Below are 12,913 nucleotides of genomic sequence, written 5' to 3' on the forward strand. Positions count from 1 at the left end.
ACTTAAAAGCAATTAATGGAAGCACATCACAAAACAACCTTTCAGCAATTCACATTTGTTTTCTTAAACTTGGGATTCTGAACAGAACTAAAAATTTACATGAAAACAATTAAATAATTGATAACTTCAAAACAGTGAAGCCATACTTGTGACGAGTCATGTACCATATGACTACTGGACTCTTCTGTATTCAAAACTCATAACAAAACTTACACAGAATACCAGTTGATTTCATAATTTGTATATAAGGTCCCTTTCCTAGCACAACCTCAAAGAAAAAATACCCTGTATAAAGTAATTCACAGTGTACCAGCACCAGCTTTAGGGAGAGGCTATTGTGTAGCTCCTGTGAACTAATGCAAGGAATGGAGAGGAACAAGTAATTTGTACTGAGCAAGCAACACTGAGCAGGTGAAATTCCTGTCCAAAACCTTCTACTGACATCTTGTGAACCACTACTGTACAGAGCCTTTAAGTATCAGTGTGTAACTACAATACCCTCAGACTGACCTATGGCTGGTGGGAAGAGGTAACAGGTTTGCCATGGCAAGAACAGAAAATCATGAACATGAGTCACAGAAAGCTCCAGATGTATAAAACATGCCCAATTATTCTTTGCATCATGCGCAGCCATTTCTATCTGCTCCAATTAAATTTCTTCTCAAAACAGGATTTGTAGGGAAGCTGGGACCAGTCCTATAGAATATACTCACAGAGAAGGTAAATCTGACCATGGATAATACTATTTCAGAATAAACACAGAATTTATTTCTTGAACTTTGCTTACTACAGAAGTTATCACTGTTACTATAGAAATATGACACACAGCCACACAACACAAATGCACCATAAATATATACAATAACAAAGATGGCTAGAAATTCAAGTTGTTTGTTTAAAGTAAACCAAAAGGAAGAGATCTTTACTTTGTTGGGTTCTTTTAACATGTGAAAAATGTGAATAAGTTCAAATAGGCTCCACAGAAGAAAATAAATTGTGAGCACTGTCAAAAGGTCATAGAAAAGTGGGTCTGCAACAAACAAGCTATCAGAGAGAAAACATCGAAGCTGGTTTTTAACATAAGAAGCTTCAGACTAATTCAACATACTTATAGAGAGTTGAGCTTTACATTTTATTTTTCTTCTAAAATATTTTTTGAAACAACAAAGTTATTTACATAATGGAAGGCTGCTTTACTGATTGCTGTGTTCGTTGCTGTGGCATCTGTTTACTTAGCATGGCTCCCCAAAGCTGAAATGGAAGCATCTTATATACATATATTGTATTTCTCATGCCAAGAAAGGCTAGAAATGCTTAGTGGGCAGAAAATTTAGAGTAAAATATTTTTCATTCGTATTTCTGGATTGTCTTTTTCTTCAGCTGAAGAAATAATTTTCAATTTAAAAAAAGAAGCATTACCTTGCTTGGTTTGATCTATAAAAAAATAAAGAACATTTGTACCTTTCCTTTGTTAATATTCTGAGTACCTCCATATTACAAGTTATATTAATTTTAGTGTACTGGTAATCAATTTTACTGCCTAATTAAAACAGTTTCAATCTGCAGCTCACATGGTAAGAAAAGAATATTAAATCATTATTTATTGATCAAAAGCAGGTTATTTTTCACCTATTTCACCTCATTTTTACCTTACAAGGATAACACCTATACAAGATTCAAGTAGCATGCTTCATCTGTATTTTTTAAAACTTGCCTTGCAACAGGATTCTCTTTTCCTGTCTTGACTATATAAAGGTATTTATTTCATTTTCCTCAGTAATGCTGAACAAATTTTCATTAGGCACCTACTTTTACTTTTGATGAAAGTTTATTCGCTTGTGTAGGTGTGTTTACAGGGAGAGAGAGATATGAAACTATATTGGTACTTTCTATTTTCAGTTGAAAAGAAGATGCTTTAAATCAGCATCTGTCATTTTATCAGCTATTCTAAAAAAAAAAGATTAATTCTATTTAAATATAAACATTATAATTTACCCAAAGTGTCAAATAGGGAGTTGGTAGGTTAACTTATAATTTTGACAGCATTTCAGAGTTTCTGAGGTGCTTTAGTTAATTCACTGCAATAATGTTTCTTGATACATAGGATCCCTAATTCCCAAGAGAATAATTTATTTTACATTCGAAAATACAAAACCTTCCCACTTTATATATAGAACAAATTTCACTGTAATGATGCATCATGCTTTTGTATTTCCCAACTGAATCTCATGTCAGAAAAAGTACTTGCATTTTCAGAGACTCCAATAATGCTTTTGAAAAGGTGGTGTAAGCAAATGGATGTCAAATTAATTTTTCACAAGAATAAAGAGGGTTCTTTTAATTGATAACATAAGCTTTCTAACTACGGTGTGTCTAAATACATTCTAATCATGGCATGCTCTGAACTATGATTCAGTTCCACAATTTTTTTTTAATTCAAAATTGGAAGTGTCAGCACAGAAGCCGTCCCCAGGTGGTTTGCAGTGTTAAATGGCAGATTAAAGACAGCACAACTAATTTCTTTACTTTAATCTTATTAAGGGAACAACAGCTGTCAACTGTCACCATTTCTGCACAAGGCCTCTGAGACAAGCGCAGGGCTGTGAATGTCAAGCCAGAACTTTATTTAACCACCAGTGAAACTCTATGGGATGAAAAACTCAGTACATTTCTTACCATTTTTTTTTTTTCCTTTTGGAAGCTCTAACTGCTCTTAATTTCCAAACTTTGATCTCAAGAGATATCAAAATCAGTTGAAAAAGTAGTATGAGGCTTCATGTACAGCAGCTGTTTATTGATTACTGATGTTGCTCTAAACTTTGTATCACACCCGCAAATCAGCTTTAAAGCTATGTTAGACTGCATGTATACTCAAACCACACAGTAAGTCTGCCCTCTGATGTAAGACTCTCCTCTAGAGTAAATCCAATTATAAAAACACTCATTATGGTACACAAATTTTGATCCAAAAAAGAAATCTGTCTTTAAACTAGACAAAAATATGCATCTGTATGTTATATGTTTTACACGAGTACCAAGAAACTGGAAGAGGATTCATTTTAATCCACATTTTCAAGCTAGATCTCAACAGTTTATATGCATGTATGTGATTTTCTTTCATGCTAACACATCTTCGCTCTCCTCAATTTGCCTGATATAAACAAGTTGACAAACTGTAACGCTCATTCAAAATACTGAGGCAGCAACAGTATCCAACCACACAAAACTAACCCACCATAGTGCACCAGGATATGTAGGCAAGAACTCACAACTTTTGCTTTATAACAATCAGGGCATCATCAACATTTAATTAACCTGTTTCAAGTGTAAGGCTTTTCCACATTACTTTCAACTTCTGAAGATTATAAATTAATCTACTTTGATTATCAATGAAGATAATAACCCCAAAATTGGGGCAATGAAATAATAAAAAACTAAATATTATCCAATTTAGGATGTGTTAATTTAGTAGTGAACTGCTCATTTTTAACCAGTTTGAATATTACGCAGCACTTTGATGGAGAAAGAGAGTAATCATTATTGGTATTTAAAAGCTGAGTTGAGAAAAAGTGGGAAAACAAAAACAGTGCACAGAATGGCTGTAGAGTGGAACAGTTAAAGAACCACAAAGGTAAAAATATGGACTGAAGCAATAACAACAAACATTGTTTTTAAGGTAAAAATACCAATTTTAACTCTTGAATACTATATGTAGGCCCTTATACTTCACTCCTGGGGGCTATTACACAATCAGAAACCCTCAAAGATTCACAATCAATAATTATTTTGTCCATTTACATTATTTAAGGATATCTGACAAAATCTGGGCTCCAGCTGAAGTCTAGTCTCACTTAATAGAGACAAAACTCAGCATGAATTCTCCTTCAAGACACTTCCAAAACCAGATCAGCATTTCATTCTGAAACGTTATTGTACTTATGAATAAACGATTGCATGACAAGTGACAATAAAACAATTCATTTTAACCCAACATTTACAGGTGTGATAGAATTTGAAAGTCTTCTACAGAAATTCTCCAGTCCCTGGATTATTAATTGTTTCACTGCAAGATCTGGCTCTCAATCCAAAAGTTTTCTAACATTTCACAGAGCTCCTTTCAACAATAAAACCTCTTCTGTATTGCATGGGAGGGCAACATTGATTTATTCTTGAGCTCTGAGAGCTTGAAATCCAGCCCTGAGACAGCAAGAATACATTCTGGAAAGAGACAGATGCTGCAGGTTTCAGATGTTGAGTGGTCATTCTCTTTAGACTATCTTTATGTCCTTGTACCAACTGCTAGTTTTCAATGAATGTTTCTCCAGAGGGAATACCTTACAAGAAAATAAGAAACCTTGTTTTGCATTTTATGTAAAAAAAACCTGTGAACAATCCTATAGAACTGCATGAACAGTAACAGCGCAGCTTAAGAAATGTATGCTCATAAAATCAAGTAAAAATTACAAAGAACAAGCTATAAACCCAGTTCTCAGCTCAAAATACTTCTTACTGAAAAAAGCAGTATGTATGAATGCCATCCATAATATTATGTGGGCACTATTTTCTGCTTTTTATGTATATAATTATGGTTTGAGCTTTTTTACCCTGATAACACTTCCTTTAAATAAAAGATGCAAGAAATTGTATGAATAGAGAAGATACATTGTAATAAAACTGACTTTAATCATGTCTTAACTTGTAACAAAAGTCCTCCTTTGTTCCTTACATAACTACTGCTATCTTTTATTTAAAATGCTGGTCACCCAAGGAACTCAAAGTGTTTCACAAATGTTACTTAAACAAACGCTACAAACCTCATTTGTTAGTGGATTTGTTAGTTTACAAGGCCAGTAGCATGTCATGGCACAAAGGGGCTAAAGAGTTGCACACAGCAAATACACAAGGCAACACAGGGGATGAAAACCATCTTCTGGTCTTGATCTTAAGTCACTAAATTGTTTTGCTGCTCAGCTCCCATCTGCTTTTCAGTAGAAGTGTAAGAAAAATACTGTAGAACTCTGAAACCTCTTGAAATTCTGCTGACTATGTCTTATTTTCTGGAGAACAGAAAAAAATCAGGAAAATTACAAAATGCTACTTTAAGAAGTAACACGGCTGGACACCAACTCATATGTTAACACCAATAATAAAACTTAATATAATTCTCTTTTCCTTTTGCAGTGATTTATCTAAAGGGGAGAAAAACTGCCCCAACACCAAATGTATCATCTGTCTCATAAATGTCACATCTTTTTCAAGCATTTACCATCCTACTGGTCTAACTACCAATCTGGACAGTAGTACAAAACAACAGGCATATTGTTAAATCTTCTGATAATAAAGCTTTGTCTTGTAGACATGGGATTAAAGTTCTGAGCTGCACCATACTGCCAGGATTTTGGAGAAAGAGAGATGTAGATAATAGCCCATGTAATCTCCTCACCTACTTGTAAATAGCTTATCCTCATCACAAAACAACAGACGAATTCCCAATTTAAGATGAGGACAAATGGTTAAATATTGCAAGAGCACACAAACAATCTTGAGTACAGTAGTGTCCTTTAGCAAAGCATAATTGGCTAAGGGAACACTGGAGGGCAATTAATGAAAGATCTTAATTCAACTTCTTTCCACAGGGCTTTGCTTTGTCTTTGAACAGAAAAAAACCAGTTGCTTCACTAGATGCAAAGTTTAAGAATTCAGGTTTTAAATTATATTTGCACAAAAGAAAGAAAAATAATTTCAAACTGATTTCAAAAATTAAATGAGGAGAGTCGTGACACAAATTTTCTTCCTCATTTAGAAAACTAGATATATTCTATGATTATCCATTGGTTCTGAAACTCTCTCAAACATTCTCTTTTTAAACCAACACATTTGAATAATTTCTTAAATACCTTCAGTGAGACCATACTAATACGCACTAACATGGTTTCCCTAAACCAGCCACATTTACTCTTGCTTCAAACTGCTCATAGGAAGTCCCACCCTCTGGAACTATTGCTTGCTATCAACAGCCGAATTGCAAATTCTGCACAAAATACCTTCTTCTCTATCAGAAAGACGACCACAGAAATAACAACAGAGGAGGCTCTGCATCACTTCGAGAAGACTCTAGACCCTGTAAGTTAGACTCAAGCTGTTAAAACTTTTGCAGAAAAAAAATTGCAAGAGCGATTAGCTTTCGAAAACAAGATCCTATGTTAAATGATGTGCAACCTAATGTATAACTACCAAACTACAATACCTTCAGATGCCTATAAACTGGAGACTGCAATTTGCTGTAAAGTTGAATGAAATGCTGTATTTCACTAGTGGAGCTAAGTTCCTTCAGTAGATTTTTTTAACATACAAAGCTGTCAGAATAGTTTATATTAATCTCTTTTGTGTCTTGATGTTTCTTTTGGAAATACAGATAGTTGAAAACGTTTTGGTTTTGAAAGGTTTAAAAGTTCTTTTTATAATTTAGTCATGAATAAGCTCAGTGATTTGAGAAACCAGATACTTGTCTGAAATAGGTACGAGATAGACAGTAACTGCCATGGAGAGGAGAACCTCTGATAAATCTTCTTAGATTTTTTTTCTGTTATACAAATTCTGTTCTACATGGGACTTTATTTACTGACACGCAAGTTCCTCTGAGAACTAATACATCCTCATACTGTCTAACAAACTTCAAAGAAAATGTTTTCAGTAACGTAAACAAAACATTCTCAAACTTTCCCAACAAAGGTTGCCAAAGTGAGACTACTTCTAAAATAAAAGAACAAAACTCAAAGATGTATAGGAGATGCACATTCTAAGAATTTAAAGCTAAATTTAAGGTAAGCTTTATGTGGCCCTTTCCCTTGCAAAGTTTATCCCACACTGATGAGGATAACTCAAAATTAGAGCCTCTGCAAATTAACGTGTTCAAAGGTTGGTGCTGAGCTGCTCACCACAGGACTAATTCAGGATTGTTCATCAGTGGAGCTGGCTGGACTTGAAGTGCATTCTGCATGACTTAGCAGGAAGGCAGGAATCTTATTCTCTTTGAAGAACAAAGTTAAGATATTAAAAGCATGTTTCTTCCTTGGTGTTCTTTCCTAGTACTTCACACCTGTCCCACAACACATTAACGGACAGTTTTAATCCAAAGCCTCACAATGTAGTGCTTAAATTCCAATTATTATAATAGTAAAATATATCTATGAACAAATTATGACAATGGTACACACTGGAATATCCTGGGCTTGATCCCTCTTGTAGTAAAACCATGCCTGACTCTGCTCTGAAAGGACATATGTGTCTTTGAATGGATAAAAATTACTGCTAGAGATCACGGAAAAAAGCATGCTTTTAAATTATCAAGTTTTTGCAGGTATTCTGTTTAGTCACCATCTTTTTTTTAGGGATTAGATCTTTAAACCCTTCTATTCTTATGTGCTATAAGAGGAATTCCTCTAATCCACAAGAATTTTGATTTACCTGTTTGTAGAAGCCCTTTCAGCTAACAGTATCACACAACTGTTTCATTTTAAAAGCAGTCAGACTAGTGAATTACAACCCTTTAAAAAATTCCCCCACTTCCCACTAGAGAGCTTTACAGACTAACTTTAAAAAGGTATGTGCCTCCTCTTTGGTTTAATACAGTTTTCTCTTTTCTCATTTTGTACAATTAGGGATGCCACTGCTCAAATGTATCATAGCTAGAAATAAAATCACCAAGTTGGAAAATCAGAGCTTGAGTGGAAGTGTCTTTCACCTTCCATGGCAGCGTAGAGTACAGCACGATTTTTTTCTCTGAAGTTCAACACCGGACTATAAGAAAAGAAGCAGTGAAGGGGCAGGTATGAAATAAATATTCTAGTGATCCTAAATGGCAAATGAAGGACCAATCATACTTACTTAGAAGGAATCCGTGAAACCGCATTGAGATTGGTGGGAGATGTCACCGCTTGAAGAACATTTTCAAGGGCAGTCAGTCCTCCTGCAGCCCGAAATGCTATTTGATCTGCAGTGTTCTAGATAAACACAAACATAGAAGAGAACCAACAGAAATTAAAGAAATTCCCACATAAAAAATGTGACTGATAGACAATTGTTCTGAGTTTCGTCAATGTAGAAAATTCTTAATACGTCTATTTATCATGTTAAATGCCTTTGAAAAAAAGCATTTCACTGCCAGTGAACAGGGAAGAATGTTCTTTAGAGCAAGTGTTGAAATTCTCAGGTGCTTTTTTTCTCAAAAATCATATATACTTATCAAATATTATACAGGTAATAAAGTTGAATACTGTATTTTCTGTAACAATATATTATAGGGATTTTAATCAAGGTAATCGTAATCTGTTGCTGTTATCTTTGTAGCTATACTTTACTGCTTTGCATATGATTTAAAGAAAACAGTCAACCTATACGGGTACTTCCTCTTTTTTACAAACTTTTCCAAAAGGAGGCAGCCTCCAAGCTTGTTCCAAATTGTTCACTGTATGCATAAAACAGCTTAGGCAGATCACTTTAAAACATGAATACCATCATTATACTGATGATACCTGGTTATGTATTTCACAGAACGTGGACCTCATTAAGTTGTTGCTCTAGAAGAAAGCCTGACAGTGTCACCAGTCATTTTAGCCTTAATCTTGGGAAGACAGAAGTGTTGCCTGACAGATGCTGTTGAAGATACAAGTTGGTTAGCTGTTCTGTCTTCTCAAGTTAATTGCTTGGAGTTTAAGCACCAGGTTAAAAAACCTGGATGTGATTTTTGGTAGTGCTTCAATTACAGGAAACTACAGAGGTAAAGTTTGAAAACGGCACCTAGATGATTGGTGTAGTTTATCTCTTTGGCAACTCCAACTTATTACCGCACCCCAGGTCATTTGTCTAATCCACTGCTTGCAGCTTATTCAGAATGTAGCAGAATGTATGAATAGTTTTAGCTTTGAGGTACACCCTTCACATCCAGCTTGTTTTGTATTAGTTATGCTATGTTGTTGGTTATAAATGGAAAAATTCAATTTAAACTAGTCTTATATGTGTTCCTAGCTTTCTAGATTAGATTTTCTTTATTCTAGGTGTCCTCTTTGAACTTCCACTTAGCAGAATTTTACACTTAAATACCATCCTAAATTACTCTTACAGTTTGCAAATGACTGAGTTTCTGCTAGAGCAGGCCCAGCATTTTAGAACTTACATCTTTCTCCTTTCCTGCAAAATTGGTTTTATCTCATACTGTTTAAAATAAAGCAAGTAAGATTTTTTTCTTCTCTACTTTTAAGTGGCTAATTTTGTGTAACTGTATTAGTAGTTTGTATTTAACCATCTTGATTTTGTCAATGATGAAGATATTCTAGTTAATAAGAAATCTATTTCTTTTCCCCAGTGTTGCAATCACTTGGCATGTGGAAAAAAATGGGAAGTGCTCTATAAACACAATAATTATTAGTTTGTAAAGAATGTATTATACTGCAATAGACCATAACAGAAAAAACTCCTAGTGACCCTGGCAATAAAATCTTTCTTTGAACAATTAGAATATAATTGAGCAACATATATTTTGATTTAGAAGGGAAACATTTTTACCTGGGAGAATAAGACATTAATATGTAAACACAAAAGTATGTCTCTTACTTTTTTTTTTTTTAAACTCATGTAATTTTTTCTCTATTAAGTTTCTTTCAAGCAAACATCTATATTCTATTTAAGTTCCAAGCTCCAGAAAAACTGTTCAAACAGAGAAATCAGTTATTCAAACAGAAAACATTTTCCATAGTTAATATGAACTGCATGTAGCTTTTTAGACAGCCAGAAGTTTTACCTTCAAAGGAATAACTAGCTTAAAACTAATGGAAATCTGTGTGCCAACTCACCAAGCAATTAAGATAATCAAACAATGATTTTCTATAGGCTAACTGAAAATATAAATTGAAATATGATTTCTAAGCAGTCAAATTTAGTCCAGTTAGCCCAGTAAGTGTGCCTTAACTGAGGAATTATTTCTAAGTTTCGCTCATGTATTCCTCCTTTACTTCCTCTTCCTCCCTTCTAACAACAGCCACCAAGAAAAAGCACACCTCCTGGGGACCTCTGACACAACACAACACAACACAGTAACTGCACGTCCAGCCCAGTGTGACTGGGATAAATCTGCAGTAAGCACTGCCTCCCCTGCAACGCTTTCCAGTAACCTAATGAGAAAGACAGCCAAACAGCAAAGAAATAGTCCTGCCACAAATCAGATACTATTACTTGAGCACCTTGGCTTATGGCCACAAGATCTCAAACTTTCTCCTCTTCCTCCCTGGCCCCACCAGTGCTGCAGAGTAGTTCAGCACCCGCCAGACAAAGCCTGGGGCCTTTCTAACATATCAATTTTCACTTCAGCTTAAAACCTCACAAGTTTAAAGAGAGATTTTGTTATTTCACATGTGCATTCTCCTTGACAATCAACATACACACAGAATAAGTACAGACAAATGTGCACAAGGATTTCTGCACGATTGGCATGCTGGCACCACAGCACACAAATGAGAAAGACATTTATGTGACACCGGTGATTTATTTGCTACAGCATATTTGTTAGTGCTACTCCAGTTTTAAATGTGCCAAGCACTTCCCTCTTCTCACTTTCCCTATTTCTCATGGGAGATTATGCCACAACCTATTAGCTCTTGAGGCGAAGAAGTCTTTCCTGTCATTTAGACCAAATATGCCCTTTCTCTATTTCATCCCATTACTCTGAGTTATATCCCATTTTATTGCACTCGTTTTGTTTCTTCCCTTAGTAATTACTCCATTCTTGAAATTGCGTACTGTTACATTTTCCTACTTGGCTTGTTTCTCAACTCTTTAGATTCATTAATGCTAAACTCAGCTTTCTATTTATTTCATATAAACTTTTCTTATCTCTGATCTTTTATCCAGAACTCTTTTCTCCATAAATACCTAGTCATTAAGTGTCCAGAAAGGAACTCTTTTATTTTGCCCACCTCAAATCAGCCACCAAAGCCACACTGAAAGAAGCTATAATGTCTCGCTACTCTGAGAGGAGATCTTCATGTATCTATTTACAAAGAATATTCACCTTTTGAAGCTGTTTGATTTCCTATGTGTTCTCCTTCAATCTGGAGCATCACTTCTTTTCAGCATCACTTTAGATGGACTTTTTTCAGAGTGCCTGTTTCATTTCTGTTTAATATTTTGCTAAAATACAAGTATACTTTGCAAAATACAAAGTTACCTTTTAAAGAACTTCCTTTACTACTACAGTTTTCTATCAAGCAGAAGTGAGTTTGTAATTATCAGTTTTATATGATTTAGCTTTACATCCTATTATACTCTCCTCTCTAGATCACTCATAAAAATTAACAAGCATTTTGATGCTTAGCCATGGAGGAAAAAAAAAAATCCCTAAATATGTGCACGGAAGAGAGAGAGGGAAAGCCTTAAATAAAAGGAAGAAACAAACCAGCAGCAAAGTTGTAAAAGATACACAACCACGGTATTTGTTCATGGTGCTTACAAAGGTCTATAAAGCTGCCACTTAGGGATTCAGAATACATTACTTTTGGCATGATACTGAATATATTTATCTCTGATAATTTTTTTAGGATGGAGAACTCCAAGAGGTTTTAACCCATTTATTGAAAGGCAATGCTGATTACCAAAGTAACTGCCGGTATACAGTGCTTGTGAAGGACCTTGGGCAGCACACAAGCGTCCTGCTATCAGGAATCCCAGGTTCAGGCACAGCTCCTTGAGCTTGGCTTTGGGTCAGTAGGGGTCATGGGAACTGAGGGGAAAACATGCCCTATCCACAAAGGAGCAGAAGAGTCACTTGAATATTGCATTACTGACATTTTCTGAGTGAATGCTGTGTGACTCTGGTACCAGAGGAAACAGCAAAAAAAGGAATCATGCACAGGCAATTTCCTCAGCTATCCACAATAGGAGACCTCAGGTAGGAAGATGAGCTGTGTATAAAAAATGAACAGCATTAAATCTCCCCAATGTTGAAAAATATTGCCATACTATCTCTGAAGTACAGCAGCCAAACAATACCAAATTATTTTAAAATATGCCAAAATTAATTCCTATTTGAGGTGATTTTCAAATGTTGAAAGTATTTAAATATTCATCTGAAGAAACCTTTCTTAAAATATAAACATATGGGAGTAGGCTATCTTGTCCAATTTGTCTGTCTTTCCAAAATTAACCTGTATACTTCAAAATACGATCCAAACTAACTTAATGTTCTGTAAGCTTTACATTAGCTTATACCTATTAAAACATAACAGAAATTCAAAAGAAGTAGACTGAGGCATGTAAGTTATTCAAAACCCTTACTCACGTAATATTCTTATTTAAATTGATTCCATTTGAATCTGTGTCAGAATGAAAGACCCATTCAGGTAACTATGCTCTTACTCTGGTAGCACCCAAGGCACTCAGTAGATCAGGCACCATGTGAGTATGAAAAATGACAGATCCTGTAGGGAGTAAATGTTAAATCCATATTTGGAAAGAGCATAACAAACATTTCAAACAGCGTGTGAAAATCTGGCTTGCTTATACGTACTTTTATAAATTCACAACTACTTCAAATAACATTTTTAAACAATTTGATTTCTAAGTACAAAAGAATTTAAAAGCTCTTAAGTTACTTGGTCATGCAGGAGAGCAAGGGTAAATGAACATGTAGGCAAAAACGATTATCACTGTCATCTGTGAATTCCTGAACAGAGAGAGGATAAGGCACAAAAACCTTGGGGATGCTGCCTAGATATGTCTTAACCATTACAAAAACAGAACCAGAGACACAGTCCACAGAACAGCAGATGTAATAATGCAAACCAACACAAGAAAAAAACACCTCACGTTTTCTTTATCCCTATCAAGTCTGTATCATTGTGAAATACAGTGGCCTTATTTG

The 12,913-nt window shown here is 35.0% G+C and overlaps 1 protein-coding gene across 3 annotated transcripts in view; it reads right to left on the reverse strand.

Moving 5' to 3' along the window:
• SCAPER (S-phase cyclin A associated protein in the ER) overlaps positions 1–12,913 on the reverse strand; it is a 164,704-nt gene that overhangs the window by 47,927 nt on the left and 103,864 nt on the right. For all 3 annotated transcript variants that reach the window (XM_074917549.1, XM_074917548.1, XM_074917547.1), the window contains exon 24: positions 7,888–8,003. In XM_074917549.1, the coding sequence (XP_074773650.1) occupies positions 7,888–8,003 (116 nt within the window). The remainder of the gene's footprint in view (positions 1–7,887; positions 8,004–12,913) is intronic.

The sequence above is a fragment of the Athene noctua genome, chromosome 13, assembly GCF_965140245.1.
Source record: "Athene noctua chromosome 13, bAthNoc1.hap1.1, whole genome shotgun sequence".
Classification (NCBI taxonomy): domain Eukaryota; kingdom Metazoa; phylum Chordata; class Aves; order Strigiformes; family Strigidae; genus Athene; species Athene noctua.